The sequence below is a fragment of the Amaranthus tricolor genome, chromosome 15 (assembly GCF_026212465.1).
Source record: "Amaranthus tricolor cultivar Red isolate AtriRed21 chromosome 15, ASM2621246v1, whole genome shotgun sequence".
Classification (NCBI taxonomy): domain Eukaryota; kingdom Viridiplantae; phylum Streptophyta; class Magnoliopsida; order Caryophyllales; family Amaranthaceae; genus Amaranthus; species Amaranthus tricolor.
Window position 1 is genome coordinate 2,426,842 of NC_080061.1, and position 24,489 is coordinate 2,451,330.

General features: G+C 35.0%; 2 protein-coding genes across 6 annotated transcripts; one reads left to right on the plus strand and one right to left on the minus strand.

Moving 5' to 3' along the window:
* The first annotated feature begins 1,049 nt into the window (after positions 1-1,049).
* On the plus strand, positions 1,050-7,989 carry LOC130801681 (O-fucosyltransferase 29-like). Its single transcript, XM_057665565.1, has 9 exons — positions 1,050-1,666; positions 3,206-3,296; positions 4,001-4,077; positions 4,188-4,276; positions 4,361-4,550; positions 4,692-4,873; positions 5,491-5,593; positions 5,676-6,004; positions 6,936-7,989. The coding sequence occupies exons 1-9, from the start codon at positions 1,364-1,366 to the stop codon at positions 7,279-7,281; spliced, it is 1,710 nt and encodes a 569-aa protein (XP_057521548.1). The 5' UTR covers positions 1,050-1,363; the 3' UTR covers positions 7,282-7,989.
* Positions 7,990-8,292: 303 nt separating this feature from the next.
* On the minus strand, positions 8,293-22,857 carry LOC130801679 (uncharacterized). 5 transcript variants are annotated; one of them, XM_057665564.1, is made up of 17 exons: positions 22,709-22,857; positions 22,482-22,584; positions 19,444-19,856; positions 18,037-19,320; positions 17,474-17,902; positions 15,999-16,243; positions 15,373-15,860; positions 15,093-15,145; positions 14,907-15,011; positions 13,026-14,821; positions 12,752-12,860; positions 11,943-12,123; positions 10,860-10,927; positions 10,646-10,755; positions 9,416-10,276; positions 8,660-8,747; positions 8,293-8,577 (listed from the first exon to the last, which is right to left on the minus strand). In XM_057665564.1, the coding sequence occupies exons 3-17, from the start codon at positions 19,850-19,852 to the stop codon at positions 8,570-8,572; spliced, it is 6,234 nt and encodes a 2,077-aa protein (XP_057521547.1). In that variant the 5' UTR covers positions 19,853-19,856; positions 22,482-22,584; positions 22,709-22,857; the 3' UTR covers positions 8,293-8,569. The 5 variants fall into 5 exon arrangements, with proteins under 5 accessions (XP_057521547.1, XP_057521545.1, XP_057521543.1 ...); XM_057665562.1 differs by having other exon boundaries at positions 18,037-19,856; positions 22,511-22,584; XM_057665560.1 differs by having other exon boundaries at positions 18,037-19,856.
* Between the last annotated feature and the right edge of the window lie 1,632 nt (positions 22,858-24,489).

The window sequence follows — 24,489 nt, forward strand, 5'->3', positions numbered from 1 at the left end:
CCCTCTATTCTCTAATGTTCTTCTCGTTTATAATATTCAACGGGAGAAACTTGATTAAAGATTTTGAGACATGTGTAAAAGATAAAATATATTCATGTGAAATTTGATTAGACTCGTATTAATCTATACTTTGTATGATGTGTATTTTTTTATAATTTTGTATGATACGTATTTAGAGATAAAGCTTCAAATTTACTTTTGTAAACTACGTAAAAAGTAAATCAGAATAAAAAAAAAACAAAAACAAAGGGAGTATAAGTTTAAAATTGTGTTGACATATTGTATGCGTATTTAGAAGGTGTATCAAATAAAAGTTAAGGGAGCCGAAAAACTATAGAAAAATAGGTCATAATAATAGATTATGAAAGTAGGCTACGGGGTTGGGCCACTATCAGTCATGTTAGATCTTATTTTAAAGCATCTAATCACGTTTGTTTTACTAAATTTGCTACATTTTTTTATTTTTAGAAATTTGCCTATTTTTATTCAACTGGTCTCTTGAGAGACGCATTTCAAATCCAATTCATTAAAGATTAATGCCTACTTATCGTATTCTTAATGCCTACTTATCGTATTCTTAATGCCTACTTATCGTATTCTTAATGCCCACTTACATTATCCTTAATGTTCACTTATTGTATCCTTAATGCCTGCTTATAATATCTTAAATGTCTACTTACATATTATTAATGCTTACTTATAATATTTCAAAAAATAAATAATAGACTGATTTAATTAGAAATGGTCTCTCACAGGAATTTGTGATTTTTGTTTTTGATAGGACCCACCACTTTTACTATGTATTCACTCTCTTAGTCTCTATATCAAAAGCAAATGAGACAATTTGAATGGATAAAGAGAGTATCATTAACTTATTCTAATTTTCAATTATACTTTTACTACAATCGACATTAAATTGTAAAAAAAGCAAATACAAGAGGAAAATTCATATTCTTATACTTTTATTATTTGTGAATTGTGAGTATTAAAAAAGTAAAAAATGATCTTAGAATACTTCTTCCCCTTAAATTGGCAATTAGGCAATTACCAGACTTTCTATTTCACCCATCCCACTTAAATGCTCTTCCTTTATGTCTCTTTGTCTCCTCAAGTGTGTCCACTCTCTTCTTTAAACCCAACTATAATAACACCATGGATCATCCTTATTGAATTCAAACCCACTTCACAAACAATTAGATTAAATTTCCCAAAAATTCAATACCTAAAATAAAAACCTCTTTAATCTTCATTCACTGTTTCAGTGCCACCCTAAATTTTAGGCCAGGGTTCCAATTTCCAATCTTGCAAAACATTGAATTTGCAGACATTATATTTAATTTGATTGAGTGTTAAATACTTAAAAATGGGAGTCGGAGGTATTAAACAACCTTTACCTGAATTTGGGTTGATTAATACAACCACAATGAATGGAAATGTGAATGTTAATATCAACATTAATGGTAATGGCACTTTGAGTGATCTTAAAGACCAGAATTTGATGAAGCTTCAAAAACACAACATTTCTAGTTGGAGATCTCAAAGATCAATTATTTGTGGGATTTTGTTATTTGGTCTTGGGTTGATTTCTTTGTTTACTGGACATGTTGTTTCTGATCTTGAGTACTACTCTTATCAATTGATTAAACCTCATTTGATCACTAAATGGGTAATTCTTTCTTTATTTGTTTAAATTTTTTGAAATTAATCATGGGTTTTTAATATTTTTGTTTTTTTGACCTTTGTTTTACATGGATTAATCCCCGCTTTTGATCACTTAATGGGTAATTCTTTCTTTTTCTGTTAAAATTTTGTGAAATTAATCATGGGTTTTTAATATTCATGCTATTTAACCTTTATTTTACATGGATTAATCCCCATTTTGATCATTTGATGGGTAATTCTTTCTCTCACTCTTTACATTTTGTTTGGGAAGATAATCATGTGTTTTTAATATTATATGAGCTTTGTTTTTATGGATTAAACCTCATTTGATCACTAATGAGTGCTTACTTTCTCTACATTGTGTCATAATTTAGAAAGTTTCTATTTTTGGAAAAACATTCTGGTTTTTGTACTTTTCTTGCTGTTTTAGGCTTTGTTGTTCATGGATTTGAATACATGATTGAGATTGTTGGAAATTGGAAGAATGTACCAATTAATGTTGATATGAAATGCTTTCTATCTTTTACACTAAATAAATTCCACTTGGGTTAAATACTTAAATGTGAAGTTGGGTTTAATAATTAGAAATATATTACTAGTATTTGCTATTAATGGCAATTCTTAGAGGGGAGTTTGGTATAAAGAAATAGATATCCTTGTTTAGAAAGAATTTTGGCTTGTTCACAGTAAAATTGGGCAGAGCTTAATTGGTTTCCTTGATTCTTCTTTTGGCTATTTTGACTGTTTTTATATTATTCTTTGTCCTTTTCTCACTCATTCCATCTACTTTTTTTAAACTAGCTACAACAAAATGAACACTTTCCTTTGCTCCAGTTAGAATTTTGGATTTTGTAATGTAGCTTTTCTTTTAGCTATAAGCATCTTTTTTGGGGGGCCACTTGGGTTTAGAGAATTGAGGATTATATCTAAATATGAACCAATTCAAGAGTTGTTTTGAGTTGATGATCCATTTCTTCAATTTCTTCATCCTTCTCTTGGGTTTGGGGCCACTATGGAGAGTAGAAATGTGCTTACCTACTAGTAGTCACTTAAACTTAAAATACATATTGTTAGAGTATATATATAACATATGTTGGGGGCTCAACCATCAGCTTAAGCTTTTGCTTGAGTTGGTTCCTTGTCATGCTATCAGAACCTAGTGTGAGGAAAGGTCGCGGGTTCGAATCTCAACCACCCCTCATTCAAAGTGGAATATTCAGCGCATGTGCGTATCCACACTTCTAGCCCAATGGGCTCTCGTGTGAGGGGGCATGTTAGAGTATATAACATATCCTGGGTTTCAACCATCAGCTTAAGCTTTTTGTTGAGTTGGTTCCTTATCAGCTTACATGTTTTTTTTCTCTTTTCATATTTGGCCTTTGAATTAAGATTGGCTACTATTAAAAACTGAAAAATTGAATTCGTGGAGCGAGTACTATTCGCGTTCAGTAATAGTTCCGTACGCTTTTGATCATTATATGTATGTTGAGTCGCTGATAAATGGCATTGCAAACTTATATAACAATGTTTCTTAATTCTGTAGGCTGCAAGCAATCATGAACCTATAAATATATGGAAATCAAAATATACAGATGTCTACTATGGATGCAGTAGAAGAGGCCGGCGTTTCCGTTGTAAGTTGTAATTATTCTTGTATACTAGCATTGATTAAAGCCATGGAATTAAGGATTTGGCATCGTTGTTGTGATATGTAATTGTTTAATTTACATATATATATTGGAAACGTGAACATTTTTGGTATGGGGCTATGAGCCAACATTGATCATCCTCGATGAGGCCAAAGATTTTGAGTTCTAAATGGCTCATTAAATCCTCTACGCTTATTATGTGAAGTTACATAAAAATGCTTGTAATCTAGTGTGTGTTATAACAATGATAAGGTTGCTTATATCCAACTATTCTAACTGCTGCTTATGTGGGAGGCTTGGTGTAACACCCCGACCTCACACGGTCGGCTATGACTACCCATTGAGGCTATGGACTAGCGCCAAACCAACACAAGTCTTTTTCAACACACTTTGTCCTCACTCGTGCGCACTTTGGATTTCTGATATCTGATGTTTACTTTCTCATGATTCATCCTGCATTGATCATAGAATCTTTGAATATTTTTGTAATCTTGCAGTAGTTGCCGTGTTTTAATGCTTTAAAAATGGAATTAAGTGGAATTCGTATTAGTATTCTCAGATTACAATCTCACATTTGACATTTTAAGCTATAAAACGTCTGTGATTAATCAATTTTTTTGGGGATCTAACGAGATAATTATGTTCTTAACTCGATGCTCCTCTTTTAACGCCTTTCCGATACAATGCAGCTGCTATCCCCGAGCGATTTTCCAATGGATTTTTGCTAATTGCAACTAGTGGAGGGTTGAATCAACAGCGAACAGGGGTAAATGGTGCTCTTCCATGCTTCAATATTCCATGTTTTAGTATGCAAGCTACTGATCACTCTCTTTTCGTTCTTCTGTATTGAAATTTACGGTCTTATTGTTTTTACAGATAATAGACGCTGTAGTTGTAGCTCGAATACTTAATGCTACTCTTGTTGTTCCGTCATTGGATCATAATTCTTATTGGAGAGATGAGAGGTATTTGATCTATCTAAAATGAACTGTGGTGTCTTTTTTTTTAGTTTGATTGTTGCTTATGCCCTTAAGTTTTTACGTATGCAGCGACTTTGCGGACATTTTTGACGTCGACTGGTTCATATCTTCTCTAGCAAAGGATGTAAAAATCGTAAAAAGAGTTCCTGATAAAGTCATGAGATCCATGGAAAAGCCTCCATATACTATGCGCGTGCCTCGAAAATCGACACCTGAGGATTATATCGAGTTAGTCTTGCCAATTCTTTTGAGACGGCGTGTAAGCAAGCGTCTCCTGTCTTCTACTTCCTAATTATGTTCAAGCTATAGTTCAATCGGTCCATGTGTGTCTATCCGAAAACACTCAAAACGGTCACACTTTGTTATCAGAGGAGGCTAATAATGCTTATAATATGTACAGGTTGTGCAGCTGTACAAATTTGATTACAGGTTGGCAAATGACCTTGAACCCGAGCTTCAGAAGTTGCGTTGTCGAGTAAATTATCACGCGCTGAGATTTACGAAACCAATACAGGAACTTGGCTCGAGAGTTGTGATGAAAATGCGAGATATGGATAAGCGATATATTGCAGTTCATTTGAGGTTTGTTTGTTCTTGTTGCGGAACATTTATTGACGGAAATGAGGGAGAAAATTTTCATAAATGCGTAAATTGTTAATAATAAACCAATCTATGCTTGATCCGTTGAAAATAAACCCATCTATTAGTTATTTTTATAACAATCTTCAAACTTCTTTGTAAGTTTATTTTCAGCAATTATACGAAATAGGTTATTTAAAAATAAACAATAGTTGGGTTTATTTTCAGCGGATCGAGCATAGGTTAGTTTATTTTTTACAATTTCCCCTAAATTGTATTCGTTTATGTTGTTCCTTGTAAAGAAAGTCCCATTAGAGGCTTGTTTCTTCTATTTCGAGCAAACTCCTCTGAAACTTAATGTTTTCTTCTTGCGTCATACTTCTTCCGTATATTGGTTGCTGCGTGTTAGTGGTTCTTCCATTTTTCCTCACGAAATGGTAGGCCGTGTAGCAACTAAAACAAACAGAAGAAGTATGTAAATTTTTATGACAATGACATCGTCTCGGCTCTGTTTAACTCCGCACCGATGCTAACACACTGAAACAAAACAGTGTAACTATAAACTTGAGGTGATGCAGTTCACCAGCCTGTCATCTTTTGAAAATTCGTAAATTGTGTAGGTTTGAACCTGATATGCTTGCGTTTTCTGGGTGCTACTATGGTGGCGGTGAAAAAGAAATAACTGAGCTTCGTGAAATCAGGAAAAGATGGGACACATTACCGGTGAGCCTTCATTCTTTCTCGAGCCCTTGTGGGACACATGCTGATTAAACTTCATTTTTTTAACTCTTCTTTTCTCGTCTAGGACTTGAGCCCACTTGAAGAGCGTAAAAGGGGTAAATGCCCACTTACCCCCGAAGAAGTTGGCGTATTGTTGCGTGCACTTGGCTTTAAAAATGATACTTACATATACGTGGCTTCTGGTGACATTTATGGTGGGGAGGCAACTCTACAACCTCTTAGAGAAATTTTCCGCAACTTCTATACAAAGGAGATGCTTGCGTCGGAGGAGTTGAAATCTTTGATGCCCTTCTCTTCTCGTCTTGCTGCGATTGACTACATAGTATCTGATGAGAGTGATGTATTTGTCACCAATAACAATGGGAATATGGCTAAGATTCTTGCAGGTCGCAGGTATGACTTGTAATCTCGAATAATACTAGTGCGAAGTGCAAACAAATTTTGGAAAAATTATTGAGAATAATCCCTGCTTTTGACGTTTTGATGTGAATAACCCCCTACTTTTGATTATTCATGAATAATCCGAACTTTTCACCTTAGTTGCTCACAACACTCCCATCAAAAATGTAACCGGCTATAGCAGGTGATAGAGCCGTTCTAACCTGTTCTCTTCCTTATTGTTGCAATCATCTTCCTCATTACTCCATATCTCCATTTTTAAACACAACTTTAGGAGAGAGAAAATTTATTTCATCCTTTAATTTTTTTTATGTAAAAATGAATTCTCATTGTTCTTCAGCATACGCTAGAAGTTCAAATTTGAAAAAGAGTGTGAAAAGTGAGCATTGGAAAATTTTTAAGCAGAAATTCGCAAAAAATCACAAATTCGAAACCTTCATGAGAATAGCAGTTTACCATTTTTATGAAGAACAACAACAAAAACATTCAAATTCAACCTTCCCTCTTTGAATTTGGGGCTGAAATGATGAACCCTAGAATTGAGGAGATGCGAATTGGGGGTTTTTAGGATGAACCCTAGAATTTTGGGGTGAAATGAATTGGAATGTAATTCAAATTGGCATGTAATTGAATGTTGAAGGAGGTTGTTTTGGTGAAGAAATTAAATGCAGCTTTTCGATCTGCTGTAGCCGGTTACATTTTCAATGGGGTGTTGTGAGAAACTAAGGTGAAAAGTTGAGATTATTCATGAATAATCAAAAGTAAGGGTTATTCACAGCAAAACGTCAAAAGTAGAGATTATTCTCAACAATTTTTCCACAAATTTTTCGCTTATTTAAATTTGGACACTTCTTTGCTTGTTCAATTTACTCGTCTTTTTTTTTTCACGGAGATCTGACTTAAAGAAAGCTACTCACGTTTTCAGGAGATATATGGGTCACAAGAGGACGATTAAACCAAATGCGAAAAAGTTGAGCGCTTTATTCATGTCAAGGGACACGATGGAATGGCGTACATTTGCCAAGAAGGTGAAGTCAGCCCAAAGGGGCTTCATGGGTGAACCAGATGAAATGAAGCCTGGAAGGGGTGAGTTCCATGAATTTCCTGCTGCTTGCATTTGCAGGAGACGACTTAAGCAATCTGGATACAACACTAAGGAGGAACTTGATGACATTTCCGAGAGTGAGAGGTGGAATAGAGTCGACAACATGGATGAAGGGCTTATATCTTCAAAAGACGAAGAAAATGATGAATTTTTGGCGAGATTGTGATTGTGTCAAAACTTCCCTAATGCACAATCCCCAAAAGTAATACTCCTATCAGGATTGATTGATTTCATTTGAGTTAGATTTTGATCAATGGAATTCGAGCTAAATGTAAATATCAGCTAGAATACCGAAGCGAGCAGTTGTTGATAAACGTTTTTCAGTATACGTAGCTAGAGCTGAAATTGCATTGTTTGAGTGATTAGAGCTAATATGTATGATCCTAGCATTAGGAATTGCCGTCTTTGGATTGGTCATATGCTCATGCCTAATGCACAAATGCAAAGGCACCTTTCATATCTATTTCTTTATTCATGTTAGCATTTTTTTTTAATATTCAGAATAGGCTAGAGAATCTTTGGGGATAAGAGGAAGAAATAATTCATCTTTTTTGTAGGTGGTCACTTGGCTAATATCTCAAGATTCACTTCATTCATTTAAGCGTTGGTTCATTAGGAATAAAGAAAAAGTACTTGCTCATTCATTACCATTTATTTCAACATTTTACTTGATATTTGTAAATTACTTTCGCATATACTCGTAGAGACAACAAAAGTTATCATGCAAGTGAAATTTGAAGAATAGCAACGGTTATATGGCTAGCTTATATCCTGTTGTTTTATTGTAACCATAAACTATGCTTTTTTTGCTTATTTTACTTGTAAAGTTCGATAATTATTCATATTTTGTTTTGTATATTTTTACTTGCAAAAGTAAAATCATTTAAATGAGCACATATTCATGTGTAAGACATTCCTCATACATGGGTTGAACAACGCAAATACGATTATTCGCATTTGAACTCCTTGAGTAAAAATCATTTCACCTAGAAACGATCTCTCATAAGAATATATCCCACAATCACAAATCATAACATTTGGATCCCATAGTGTTTTTCTTTCTTGCGTAATTGCCTACAATTGATGGCCACTATTTTTTTCTTGTATTCTTCCAAATGAACCCTTGATGAAGGCCTAATATTCTGAGAACGCTAAAAGTTATTGAGCAGAATAAATGTTAGAAAGGCATCTTAAAGCCTATCTATACCAAGTGCAATCATGTACAACCGTTTCAAGTCGGGATCCGAAAGTAGGATCCACTTTCAAAGCACCTACAATCAAATATAAACATCTATAAAACAGATTTTACAACTAGAAACTACACCGAGCAATTCAAGTTCTAAGATCCTAAAACAAGTGAACTATAAATATATTGCCTGTGGACTAAAACAATTAGTAGCCTTCTCTGCTTTTCCCGAAATTGGTCGAAACTCATGATAGCTTGTCAGCTATAGTCATCTTCCTGTTAAACATTGATGGTCAGTTACATCTCACATTATACGAAAGAGCAAAATATAATTGTGTTCTGAGCAAAAAAATTGTACCTCTAGCTGGCAAGTTTCTGCGGCCTTTGTCATGTGAAACAGAAGCCATTTTAGGAATTACCATAGAACTCTGGAAACCTTCTAGTAGCTGCAAAATAAATATTACACATGTTAATAGAGCCAATGAGCCTCGAGCAACAACAGCAAAACTATTCATGTACTTTCTCCATGTTCTTTAAGTTGATAAACTGCTAGAAGCGCTCGCAAAAAAGGGAGAAGTGTGGCACCTACAAAAATATGAAGTACACAAATAGACCTCCTAGGTCGAAATTGCTGCCAATAATTGGGACGTAAGTAATTATCGTCCACATGAATATTATGTAACATGTGAACTTGGCTTAGGACCTTTTGTTCAAGGACAGTAACTTTTTAAATTCCATTGACATTTTGGCATAACAAAATTGAATTTGCTTTTTGCACAAAAAACACAATGGGATCACCATTTGCAAGAACTGGCTTTTAATAAAAAATCAAAGCTGCCTACTGGCTAGCAGCCGACAAATTCCACAAGCTTTCTATGTTTCCTGCTTCATAACTTGCTATTTGGTGTCGTTAGATTTTCTGATTCACAGGCCTGAGTTATTCTATCAAATTTTGGTTTTTGCTAATTAGTTTTAAAAAATGCCCTTTCTCCAAGTTTCAACCCATACCTGACCTAAAATAAGAGTTTGATGAATATCTAACAGAAAGAAGAAGCCATCAGATAGTATAATACTTGAACTACGTGTACACTAAATCAAAACATAAAGAGCTTACTCTATGCGTAGGCTGAATTCTGCGATTAGATCTACGAGGCTCAGAAGAATCAAGGGTCGAATTAACAGTTGTAGCAGAAAATGCTTTGTCCTCTTCTATTTTACTCAACTTTCCACCAGAAGGCCCCAGTCTTCCTCTATTTAGTCGATCAGATTTAATATTTGACGAGGTCTTCTTAGACGTGCTCACAGTATGTGAAAGCAAAGATGACAATGGAGCTTCTGTTGCCTCTTCAAAGGCATTGGAACCATGATTTATTGATCTCTCTGATGTATTCTCATCATGAATAACAGAGTCCTCCACGTCAGGCCCATGTTCCACCGTGTTGCCGGCATTTAGACCCATTCTAGTTCTGGAAGTCTCCATTTGAGGAAGGGTGCGATGAGCTTTACGAGTATTAAGAACTCTGGGTTTGGATTCAACTACTTTTTTTTCCTTGGTGTCACTTCTTGACGGAACACCAGTTTTCCATCCTCGTGAAGCAGTTCCTTGTGGCATCAAAAATTTTGCAAATTTGATGGAGTCATTTACTTCACTACTCTTGTTGCTCTTATTTGCAGGAAAATGTTTACTAACTTCCATGAATTTCCGCTTTTTCCCAGTTGGTTTAGGAACTCCAAAAACTACTCTTGATCCTTCCTTCTGCTGGTTTGTTCTCAAAGGTCTGCGTGCAGCATGTTTGCTATCATCATTGGTAGTTTTACCAATGTCAAATGTTCTCTCAGTAGTGGACAAAGTTAAAGGTTTCGATTGTTCAGGTTCCCCCACAGTTGAACTTAAATTATTTGATTCTTTATCCTTTGTTTTGGCGCCGATTGGAGCTTTTCCCAACTTTTGGCGCTTCTCTTGTGGTGTGTCACCCTGAATCAATAAAATGATAAAAATCACCGGGCAAATAATCATTGCGTTGGGAAAAAAATCACTCAAAAAAATTGGAAATTGAAATCAATCCCCTATTCTATAATGATGGAAGAGCAGGAGAACTGTCCCAAGTCTCATAAGTTAGTTGAGAGAAACAATCCAAGGGACGGACACACTCGTAAGTTGGTTTCACTCAACAAAGCCCTAAGAGACAAAGGGTAAGCAGTAAAAAAATCCAGAACGCAATTTGGGAATTCGAGATAATCATACATACAATATGATTAGATAATAACCGTTCCCACTTTTTGGTGCTTATACATACGTCATCGCGTAAAATTATCTGTCTGGAAAAAACTTTATAAGCAATACCTGTTCAGAAGAATTTTGGCCTCTTGAAGACCATTCGATCCATTTCCCATTAATCCACAAACGTGATGCCCGCAGATTCCAAGTCCTCACAGTTGACGTCTCACCTTGGGCTGCAATAAGGATCATCAATAATAAAGTTGTTCTCTTAAGGCCACATACAACATATTGGGCTGCAAAAACATTGTACTGACAACATTTAAAATAAAACATGAACCTGGAATGTGAACTTTCAAGGTAGTTTCATCCTTTTCATTTTTTTCAGTCACCACACCTTCCCACCAGCTGGAGAAGCAGCCCAAAAAAGTCAGAAAAAGGAATTTATGGAACGAATAGTTTTGTAGCTGCTAAAACTAAGATATACAATACATTTGAACGGCAAAAATCATGATTCAGGAGACAAACAAAAAGCAGACGCAAAATAAGATTGAGAAACGTCTTGATCTTGTTTATGATTCTACTATCGCACAACTATGAGAAGGGATAGAAAGTATCATAACTCAAATTGATCATTCATTTAAAGAAAAACCTGAAAACAAATCTCTAAGTTTCAGGAAGGATGAAATAAGACAATTTTAAGAAAGCAGAAAGGCCACCAAGTACATTTCACAACTGAAAATATATTACGGTGAATTCACATTAGGCGGCCAATAAGTTCACTAAACGGGAAGGGAATAGTACAAAGCCTATTCTGTCCTGCAAGGCTGCAACAAAATGCGTGGGAAAGCCAAGTTTACTCGCAACACACACCAACCCTAATCTCAGCACCTATCATGCGGTGCCTGGTTAGATTTTATGAAGATGTTTAATTAAGAAATAGCTCATCCATTAGTATGAAAAACAATCGGAAAGATCTATATATAAGCAGTTAGCCTCATGAAAGAGGGATTGAGCCATTAAAGACCTCCTTCAATTAAAAAATAGATATCAGTAAGGTGGTGTGCTTATACGATAGGCTAGGTATGATATTGTAGGGTTACATCATCTACAACCAGTTCCAATAAGAACTTTTTTATTCAATTTCAAATATAATTTTCATTCATTTTTAATTTAACATTTTCACTCATTAGAAATAGGCGGAAGACTAATATTTTGAAAAGTATACTTCACACTAATCAAACCACGACAGCATAGAATATTCAAACAAATACAGTAACAAATCATTTAGGCTGAAAAAACATAGCTTTTTAGAAAAATTGGCAGGCAGATGTACAGCTACATAAAAGTGTACACAATAATAGCAATTGAATAAGGTATTTAAAACAAGAATTTTTGATCAGGGTAAACTAAAGTATGTTACCTGTCATCAATCCAAACATCAACCTTATCTCCAACACACCAAGCATAATCTCCAAGAGCAGCGCGGCGTCTCTTTCTAGTTTGTTGTTGTTGCAAAGATGACAAAGGTTGGGCAGGGCGCAAAATAGGAGCCTTATCCCCTTCAGCATCAAGAGGTATCCACTCCTGAAGATTTCCATCACCTGAAATGAGAAGTTCAAAAATAAAACATTATATAATAGTCAAGAACTTAACCATAAGGAAGGAAAAGATGGGTGATTTCAAACAGATAAAAAAAAAAGATGAAAAAAGTTGCAAGCCATTATACCTCAAAAGAAAGTAATCAAGGACATACGACATTCACAATAATATATATAATGTGGCCCAATAGAACCAATATTATCAAACCATCATGTGATAGAGACCACTATGCAAGTTGCCAAATACTATACTGCACAACAATCTGATCATGACATATGTTACTACAGTCTACAGTCACCATATACGTAATGCACAAATGTCATTAGGCACTTCATGCATTAACTCACACAACATTTTGTGCTTCAATTCCAACATGAAGCATTTTGAACCAAAAAATCTGATCATGACCAAGTGCATCATCCCATATTCTAAATGCAACTATCGTTAATTGAAGCAATACGGACCTCATAAGTCAAGTTTCACGAAATAAATTAGCAAATCGTAGCATAGAAATTAATCAACAAACAAATCACTTTTCATTATCTTGGAAGCATTTATTTCATATTGGATCTGCGAAGGTTAGTAATCAACTAGTTGAGGCATATTATTAATATTAAGAATTCTATATACCTTCTTGTGATGGAACATCATTGTAACATACACAAGCTTTTCCCTCTTCCAAACTCAAAATATTTGCAGTATACCAGGCAGCCTTCCGAACACTTCCTGGGTTAAAAACCTTTCAATAAAAAAATTACAAGCATGAGGGAGTGATGAATAAATATTACACATGAAAATAAATATCATAAAAACTAACAAGTTGGATTTCTCAAGTACTTAATTGAGTAACAAAAAGAAATAGGCAAGGACATATACAAATAAGGCGAACTTAATTGGCACAAACCTCAACAAGAGAACCCTCCTTGATGTGATCCTCAGCATGTGTAAGCAAATCAGCACGCTTATTCTTAACATTAGTGGTTTTCTGGAGAGCATCAAGTTCTGGAGTCACTTTGCCGGATTTCGATGTGTCAAAAACTTCATGGTCAGTCACAGTTTTTAAGTCCTTTCCCTCTCCATGTTTGGAAGATATGCAAATAGGGGAACTCGTATCATTTGAATAGCCATTTGGTCCATCTGTTGCATGTATATCATGTACACCTACAATCCTAGGTGCTCCCTTGTCAACAAAATCTTCTGCAGATATACCTGTAAGTACATCACCGGCTTTTTCGAAATTAACAGGACCTGACTGTGCCGTTTTCCCATCATTCACTGTTTTAGCCACCACAGCAATAGGTTGTGATACTTTCCAGTAGCCTTCAGGACCAGCTTCAATTAAATCATTCAAAGGCAAAGGCTCACCCATGGCAACAATTTTCCCAGCTTGGGATACTGCAGCTGCAGCAAGCTCCGCAGCTTTCACTATTGCATCCAAATTTTCAGCTTGTCTAGAAGCAGCCGAAGCCGCCTCAACCCTCCTCTTAGCAGCTTCTTTGGCTGCTACAAGAATTGAACTTGATTGGTTGGTGACACTGTTGCTTTTTAAAATCGATGCTGGTGTAGCATTTCCTGGATCATGTTCATTAATAGAAATTTTCCCACTTGAAGAAGCCATGCCATAAGTTTTACTAGAAAGAAATGCCTCCTCAGCCATTAGCTTTGCCTGCATTGCAGCATTACAAGCAATCTTTGCAGCCGCCGCCGCTGCTTTAGCAACTGACGCAGCAGCTGCAATTGCAACTGCCGCCGAAGATAATTTAGCTTCAGCTTCGGAGGTGAATCCAGAGTCCTTTTGCTTTGCTAACTGGCTCCACAAATCTTCACAATGACTAACAGAGGCCGTAGCAAGATCTGCAGCTTCCTCTGCCTGACTCTTAGCTTCTGCGACCTTACCCAAAATCTCTTCTGAACAAGCCACAGCTTTTACTGTGTCTGGAATATCTTTATTAGGATGATCAACGGAAACTCTTGACGCATCAGCTGGTTTACTCAAAATAGCACCTGAGGTCCAAGATGTAGGTGGTGCAACATTTGGAGGTGAAGTTGGGAGAAGAGCCACACTAGGAATTATCACAGCTTCTTTTTGAGCTCCGGAAACTAAAGAGATCTGACCGAGATCAGAAGTAGGAGCCTTTTTTCTCTTCCTAGGCTTTGCATCTATAGAATGCTGCACAGATGAGGGTACCAATTTTGAGGCAGAATGCGGAGACACTCCTCCCAAGGCCGGGCTGGGAAGAGCAGTACTAGCCGTTGTTTGCTTCACAGTAGAATTTAATGCCACAGGAGTATCTTTATCTAGGGTTAGTTTAACAGTCTCAGTCAAAGTCACAGGATGGAATCGAAAATTTGAACTGAAGGGAGAAGTTTGTGGAGAGGGCAACCATGATCCAGGGAAGTTCGTTTGTGATGGCCAAGATGTATGGCCAACAAAATTCCTAATTGGTGGAGTCTGATATGGATGCATAGGTGTAACTGCTTGCTGGAAATCCACAACAGGACCTTTATGCATTGCAGTAATTGCATTTGATGCCAAACTATCGCGAGAAGGTGTAGAAATATTCCAAAGAGGTGATGATAGAGGAATTATTGGACTTAAAGAAGCTGCAGTTGTATCCTTGCTGCTTACCCTACTTACTGGCGTTGCTAGCCCATTGCTTGAATGCGAACCTTGCTTACCAGCATCCGAGACCCTAGTGCCTGATGCAAATAACCATCAGAAAAGGAGGATGAAGCCAGCCAAAAAAGCAGAGGATTGTAAAAGCATAAAAGATAACACCAATACCTGACTGTGACCGAGGTGTTTCGGCAGTAGTGGAGCTAGATTTTATATTTCGAACCCTTTCGACGGTAACTCGCCAAATTGGTTCCCAAGTTTTATGTCCTCCATCTAAAAAAAATTCAAAAGTAATGATAAGTTTGTCAAAGCAAAAGGTTACAATTGATTTATTCAACTATTTGTATGACATACCACATGGCCCAAAAGCTGAAACCATACAGGCTTCATCAGGAGCAGTCCCTTGACTGAAATAACAAAATTAAACCATATTAGTTTATAGGACCAATATCAACAAAGGTCTTTATATAATTGAACAGAGTTTTAAATGGATTCCCAGTTAGATGGCCTACACAATTCCCATTTAGATCGCCTACACAATTCCAGCCCAAAGCAATACCATAGCTTATAATAATTAATAAAGCATACATAAAACTTCAGAGAAAGAAAGTGGAAAAGGAGGAAAAGAACCGACATTAGAGATCCATAAACAAATATCTGTGCCCGCAATTGAACTTGCTGCAAATCCGTAAAAGGCTGTCGAAATGCTGTTGATAGAGTGGTACTAGTTTTCAAAGCTGAAGAATTTAGATCGGGTAGATTTGAAGTAGGCACAGCGGGAACAGAAACACCAGAGGATTTTTTGTCACTTGCTTCAATATTCCCATAGGACTGCATCTGTACAAGCTGAACTTGTGGAGGCGTACTTAACATAATCTTGGAAACTTTATCCACTTCTGCAGATGCATTCTCCTGGTTGGGACGCTTTGATTGATTCCCCTTCTTAACATCCTCCTTTGATGCTCCTCTGGCAGATCCTCGTCGCCCTTTACGTTCGGAAGTGCCTTTAGAAGTTCCAGTTCCAGCATCTCCATCAGACACTCGAGCATTCTGGCGAGGAGTTTTCTGTGACGGTTTTCTTTGAGTCTTAGCTTTGCCAGATGGTGCAGTCTCCTCCATAACCTTAACAGAAAATTCAATAAGAAGTTAGGTACAAAGTTTTTTACAGATAATTTTTGAAAATCCTACCCTTCTTTCTAAAAATCCACATAGCATAAAACCCTACTTCCTGAAGAAGCTGTATACACTAGTAAGTATTACCTTGCCTTTCTTGACATCAGTGAAAGGAGACCATTTCTTTTCAGGTTCACCATCAGTTGTCTCTGGCAATGCATTGACTTTAAAAGTAAAGCTGTTATCATCTCTCATTTGATCATTTCTTTTTGAGTCCTCAGACTCATTAGTGATTTGATTACCTTTACCTTCATCTTGGTTATCCTTCTCTGTTAGAGAAGGCTCACTTGAGCTGATTATGGTAGGAGAACCACAGAAAGCCTTGTGAATCTCTGTACAAATAAGTTCTTCATTTCAGAAAAGATATAAATATAATAGTCACTTCAGCAGAAAGAGAATACAGTCAAATAGTGATTAACCACACAAAACCAATAACATATATACTTTTTCACAATAAATTAGCTCAAAGTTAAATTTCAAAATTTTTTTTCTTTTTTTTTTTTGGGGGGGGGGGGGGGGGGGGGTAACAAAAACCAGCAACTAGGCAATGACTTTGTAATAATACTTGTTTCTATTTGGTCTACCTTACAAATCAAATAATCTAGTCATTTGGAAACAAAATGGAGTCTTTTCCTATCAATTATCAGGTCTTCCTCTTGGTACACTGTAAATCCCTCGGCTATATCAGATTATTAAGGCGCTCATTAACAAAAATATCCAGCTAGAATGCATGAGACAAAAGAAAATATCATCGACATTGGAAAGCCTTCAAGGGTTACCAACATATTCCAGAAATATACTCACTAAAGGAAGCTATCTTCAAAAGAATGGCATTGATATCGAGAAGTGGTAGTCAGCAGCATCACAGCAATTGATTGTCAGGATACAAAAGAATTGGATATTATACATTCATTTATACTCATGCGGTTGCTTTCAAGAGCAGCTAAATGGACTACCTTTAGATTAAGAATTAAGGATGCATAATCCATTGTGTGCGAAGATGAATGCTTTTTCTAACAAGTACTCTTTTCCCACTAGTCGAGGACAACCACAAAAAAAATTAAAGCAAATATAAAATTTGAAACTTATTAAGTAGCTTGTCTTCCGCGAGGAGGATGAAGGATTGGTTCATGATACATTTCTTTCATACTTGGGTTCTGTTCCTTTGCACTTCTCCTTAATATTGTTTAAATCAAGTTCAAACTCATTAGACCATGCAGTGGCTTGGAAAAGATAAATGAAGAGCGACTGGAAAGCAAATATGAAGAATCTATAAATGTAAGGCTAAAAGGTGGAAAGAACGACTGAAAGTAAGATATCAGCGGACCGCAAATCTTTTTGATTCTGATGCAAAAGGTTGAAGTCACTTATTCATCTGCGGCTATAAAGGTGTAAAGAGGAGAAAGTCCCAAAAAATTAAGCAGCCTAGCACAGTTTTCAAATAATGAAAGAACTCATAACAGCTAAAGAGCATCATATTTTCAGATAGAATAAACAAAGAAATTTAAGACTCTACATTAAAATGACTAAATCAACAGTAAATTAGAAATTAGCAAAATAACCTGTTGTTTGTGTAGATTCATCTTCCCCATTAGTCATAGTTTTCTCAAGACTTTGAACATTCAATAAATCCGCATCAGCACTCTCCTTCAAATTTGAAATGTTGCTAACAGAGTCAAACTGTGGATGATCCAAAAATGAAGAGTCCTTAACTGACGAAGGTGTTATGCAGCAACCATGTTCTGTTTTTTCCACATGTTGCTGCGACATTTCAGAAACTGGGATCGACACAGTTCCATCTGTCATGCTATCTTCAACCATAGAAGCCTTATCGACTTTGGCTCCCAAATTTACATCACAAATTTTCTTCGTTACATCGTCTTTGTGATCATCACTATTACCAATTGCAGCAGAATCCCTTTGTGCAATCACAGGGTGAACATCTGGTGAGGTTGAAGTACTGATAGTCACACAAGGAGAATCATCGTTTCCTGAGTCAGATGAAAAAAACAAGTGTAAGTCGTTAACATTAGCTATTCAGAAAAATTAATGCCCAAACACTTGACACAAAGGTTGACGTGAAAAGAAAGTCAAAAAAGATGATGCTGCTAGTTCAGTGATGTACCTGATTCCGGTATGTCAGAAATTTGAAGCTGCGAGTGATGAACATCACTATTACCTTCGACTCCTTCACCAATTTCTAGAGATTGAATTCCCTGGCCAATTTTTGGCGTTTCAATATTCTCAAAATCCCTATGCTGAGGGTCAATAGATACATTTTTATCTGCCTCCTTAGATATACATATATCTTTTTCATTTTCAGAAAAATCAGCCTCCTTCTTATCAATGTTCTCTTGACTAACTTGAATGGAACCATTCATATTCAAAGTAAGTAAATTTGCACCAGATTCTTCTTTGGCAACAACAGTGTCATCAAATGTTCCTTCAGAACTATTGATACATTTAACATTGGCAACAGAAGCTATGACGGTCATATCAGACGAATAACTAAAATTAGCATTACCAATAGAATCACCTAGTGCATTTGAGACTTCATTCCCTTCCATGGAAGGCAAAGGAACTTCAGATATACTCTCAGAATTCAATGGACCCACTGATACAACTTCCGTATTGTCGTTGCCGCATTTTTCAGACAACTGCTCACTAGAATCTAATATTTGCTCAGTACTTGCACAGTGTCCAGAACTAAGGTTGCCAAACTCTACGGAATGCTCCGCAATAGCTTCTATAGAACCCTGACAATCATCATATGACTTATCTGTCTCATTATTTGTAGTCAAAACATGTTCATGTCCCAAAGTGTGAGTAGAAGTGATGAATGATGTGTTCTTATCATCTTCAGATGATTTTATCTCGGACTCTCCTTTGACTAAAACATTTATACTCTCTCTGACAGAATCAAGCTTCGCTTCCTGACAGCCTCTTCCAGACTCGGGAAGGAAACTAACAGAACTTCTGGCTGTACAGAAAGGAATGCTAGCAGCATTTTCCTTACCTTCAAGAACAACAGAGTCATCCAGAGCTGTCATAGGGGAAACATGATTTTCATGTCCATCGCTAATCCCTCTTTCATGGAAGACATTGGAGTTAACTTGGTGACAGGCTTCTAAGGTGCTAACTGTACTGACTGTTGATTTAACATTGTCGGGAATACTTGAAAAACTCAAAGAATCTCCTCCAGCCCCACAATTCAAAGTCTTCTCCAAAGATATTTTGGATATCTCTATACTTTCACTACGACAATCAATATTATGGGAATGTTTACCTTCATTCATTGATGTCCCACCATTTCCACACAAGGCATTCTGATCCAAATTACTGGAATTTCTGCAAGTAGATGCTTTGCTAGCATGAGGGGCTGAAGGGTTCTCCAGCTGTTCCATGTGACCTATTACAGAAGGATATTCTTCATGAACTTCACAAGGCAGTATTGTAGCATTAGAGTTCGCAACATATGCATCATTTTTCTCTTTAAGATTATTACTGGTCTCTATAAGTGTACTAGGGGTACCTTGATCCTTGGTGGCATCTGACTCTTGTACAGTGGTTGCCCCAGGAATCATCTCTTCCTGACCGACAGATTTTAAAAGCATTTCGACCGATTCAGATGATGTTGCCTCAGACCAAACATTATTCCGTCTAGAAATTGAACAAGAATCAGCTGGAGTTGAATTGAACTCCATTCCATTAGCGCTTTGAGAGAAATCTTCAATCCACTGGTTATCTTCTTGACTTTGAATACCCAAAAATACCTCGGTTTCAACTAGACTATCAAATCTTAGATGTCCTTGTAGACTGTCATCAAATTCAAACTTCGGAAAATCATATGGTCTCGATGCAGAGGAAGTTCTAGTTCTACCTTCACTAGCTAGCTGAAGATTATGGCGCGAGATATCATTGTCATCATAATCCATTGGCATATCCCTGGTACCACGGAGAATGAAAGGATAAAATATCAATTAAAAAAAGGAGCAGACTGACATTTCATATCTCAAGAGAAATCAAGTGTATACATAGCATTGAAGAAAATAAATTTGATTGAAAAAGTAATATAAACCGCTTAGATGTTATGCAAAGCCGCATACATTGTATCGAAAACGTCAACCAAATTAATATATGAGTATTGAGATCATTATATAGTAGCATAAAATATGCAAGTACAAAAATGTTTCATTATCCAAAGCCATTAAGTGGCTCACATCTAAACTCACGCCTATGCGAGGTCTACAGGGTAGGATATACATGGTCTTGCCCTTGTAATAACAAAGCTTGGTTCCGATAAACCTTTGGTAGCAAGCACAATCTATAACATCACATAAATAAGAAGTGCACATGATTTTATGAGCAATTGTACTATAATACAATATACTTTGAAACCAAAGAGCTATAAATCCTTTGCTCAATCCTCAATGCACAATACTTCCATAAATATTTGTTAAATATTTCGCAAACTAACAAAAAAAACCCTACTATGCCAAGCGTAAGAACAAACTCATTTTTAACTTCTAATAAGTTCAATTCAATTCAATATTACTAAAAATTTCTAATTACTTCTATCTCGCATTTTTTCAATCAGTATTTAGTTCTAATAATTTCAATTTGATTGTAGTAACTTTGATGGATAAGAAAAATGCCCATACTCTTCATTGTATAGTCAACTTTTAACTAAACAAGATCATATACTTGCGTTGTGTCTTTTGAAATCCCTTTTTACCAACTAGAAAAGTTTTAACCTATTACTAGGCCACGTCTTAAGTGGTCCACAATGCCTGTGCATGCCCAAACAAATATATTTATAAGAACTAAGCTAATCATGTCAAACGATGAACCAGTTAAAACTATTTGTAGAAAAACGAGTATAATTTGCAACTAATCATGTCAACTTTTCCAAATAAACAAGCATCCTTCAGACCCCATAAATCAATGTGTCTAACAACAGCTAAGCTATTTGAAGTACAAATAAAGTAATAAATAGCCCAACTGATATTTCTCAACAATTGGTAAAGTGTTAAACGCAAAAGCACCTTGAATACAATTTAGAAAAAGAACTCACGGATAACTCTAAAAGAGTTTCTAAATTACATAAATGTTTGGTCATATCCTTATCCCACTCACTTGATGAAGGTCACTTAATTGAATTGGTGTACTGAAATTTCTTCTATAAAAATCCATCACGCCAAAACGAATATATCCCCATCAACATTGCCGAATATCCTAGGAAGTTCCACATCAAAAGCAAAAGGGTGTTTGTCAACCACTCAAGTCTCCAACACTTTTGTTGCAATGCTTCTAATGAGCAACATATTCGACATTAGTGACTCAACAAAGATAACAAAAGCATCAATTCCTAAAGCTTTTATTTTCCATATACACCATCATTTTTTCAAACATTTTCTTTATAACTTAGTAAATACCTAGAATCACTATGCAGAAACACCTTATATTGTGATTAGTATATCGTCTTTACTTTAGCAAACATCATTTAATTACCATAAGAACTTGTTCAAACTTTGCAATTACGTAAATGATACACTAAACTCTCCCCATCTTGCATTCATTCTTCTCTTTATAGTTGGTGCACAAAGTGCACAAGTTAATCTATATTCTATACCACATATTAATAACAATAATCTTTATCTCTCTCATGGTGCAGCATAGGAAAGCTAGCACTGATAAGAAATGCAAGTATGTACAGATCTTTTATCTCTCAACGTCCATCCCATGCAAACAAAATTATTTATACATTCTCAAAGCAAATTATTTATACGTCCACCACATATTAATAACAAATTATTTATACATTGCTACACATGTGGGCAATGCCAACTACCAATTCTTAATACCAACTTCCAAGTTAATCTCCCATCAACTAAATTTAAGAACACAAAATTTACAGTTATATCTATCACATGAGTAATACGTAATTCCCCAAATCATTAACTAACCTACAATTTCTTGCTTCTACTCATACAACAATAACCAATCATGATTCAACCACAACAATCAACAAAGCTTAATAATCCTAACTAATAGTGATCTTTATTAAGTACACGATCAACAAAGCTTAATAATCCAAATGGAAACAATATGACTTAGGAATACAAGTAATTACTAATACTTATGAAGTATCAAAATCCAACGCAATTAAGCTTTGTACCCTCTAATTCAATGTAGAATTGACATAGTAAATTCCATCACAAATCAAAGCTTAGTGCATTAAATGTCAATGCCTGCACTCTGTCTAACATTGTCTTCCCAAAAATACAAACCAATTCACTCATTTTTCTTTACTAACATTGAACACCACATGATATAAAAACTTCCCTATTTTGCTATTTCTGCCCCAAGTCATCCTATATCGATATACATTTACTTAGAAGACCACACAATCTCTAAGTCAGCAATACCGAAGAAATATTGTTTCAAAATTGTAAAAACTTTCTCATTTCAATTTCAGAATTCAACGAATTTGGTTTAATTTAAGTAATTAACATTACAGTCAAACCTAAAAAATTAGACAGTGATAAACAAAAGGAAAATGAACAGTACCATAACAAATAAGGCAGTAGAGTCGCTACCTCCCTCCATCCGGCGACAAAATCGAAACCGTGAAAATTCAAAACTCCGCTAATCGAACGGTCATCAGCTGAACCTTCAAATAAGCACAACTACCATTTCAAATTTCTAGGGTTTGGGTGCAATTAATCAACTCAATCTACACTAAAAAAGAAATAAAATTACCACAACATGTAAATCAGAAACCCTAATTAACTCACCAAAATCACTCCGCCGACGTCGATTATTCCTCCGGTGAGAATCAAAAAAGAAGAAAGAGAAAGTCAGTGAAGTGAATAGATAGAGAAAGTTAGTGAAATAAACAAAACCAACAAACGGAAAAATATAGAATGAGTGAATATAATCGAATTTGAAAATTAAAAATAAAAAAGTGGTGATATATTCGAAAAATAGAGAGGATCGTACGGTCATAAATAGAAGAGAAATAACACGTGTTGAGATATTTAGCGTTAGATTAAAAAGGGCAGATGAAGAAAATGAGTCACCTTTGATTAACTTGCGGGTGAGATGTAAGAATGTGACAGTAGGTTAGAATATGAAGTGTTGGAGCGTGTTGATTGGTTGATGAGGGTTTAAATAGTTACTGTCAAAGTGAGTTTAGGGTTATTGGAGGAACTCGTGTGCTGAAATTTTTGGGTTATCCACTAAGTTAAGTCACGTGGTACGCACATGGCTGAGAGCTATTGGGTTAGCCAGCGGGTATTTAGAGGAAGGAAGTCTCTTTGAATAAATTTTCTAATGTTTGGGCAAATTATTGTTAATTAAAGTTCGTTAAAATTATTGAATATTGATAAGTTGAAAAATATTTGTTAAAAAGCTTATTATTTATATTAGTTGTTTAAGCTAGTTGCAATTAATATTTTTGGTAAAAATTTTAGTATGAGCATGTTTTTTATTTGGCTTATAATTTATTTATTACATATTTTTTAGCTATTTGATTAAAAGCCAAAAAGCTAAAAGTCTATAAAAAAGCCAACAAAAAACTAATTTTCAAACACTATCATCCTCAAAGAGTCAAAGTAATTGTTTTCTTTTTTGGGGGGAATGTGAAATATTTTGAAAATATCTGTTGTAGATTAATATAATAAAAACTAAAAAGATTTAAATTTAAAAATTGCACATTTACTTCTTAAACAGTCAAAATTTTATCTTTTAATTAATAATTAGATAAATTTACCTTTTATTACCGTCATAATCATAATCATCATAAAAAATAAATAATGGAGTACAAATTTTGGCAAGTTGTAGTAGAATTTTTGCTACTGCTAGTGGCATTTCTCCACTGAATATGTCGTCATTTAATAAGTATTTCAGAATCGAAAAATTATTATTATTATTATTATTATTTGGAAATTAATTTTCACCACATGGCAAGCTATAGTACATTTGATATCAAAGATGATTCATGTGTACTGATTTGACACCTCCATCTTAAAAAAATCCATTTGTCATAAATGAGCCTTGAAAATAATGTTATTATTAGTATTAAGATAAAATCATTCATTCATGACATCATACGTAAAATATTAAAATTTATAATAATTATGCTTCAAATAAAAATGTATTTGATCATGTATATTAATATAATACATATAATAATAATAATAATAATAATAATAATAATAATAATAATATAGAAAGAAACACGTAATATAAATAATGAACTAATTGAATTAATGTTTTTATCATATTTACATATTATCTTGTAATCTAATTGAATTAATTATTGAATTATACGTCTATTAGAATAATATAATTAGTAAAATAAATTATTATACACATAATTCAAATAATCCATGCATTGCGCAATAATTTATTTGATTATCTAGCTAAAGTTATTTTATATGCAAATATTGATTAGGACCATATATATATATATATATATATATATATATATATATATATATATATATATATATATATATATATATATATATATATATATATATATATATATATGACGTAAAATAAGAAGAAATAG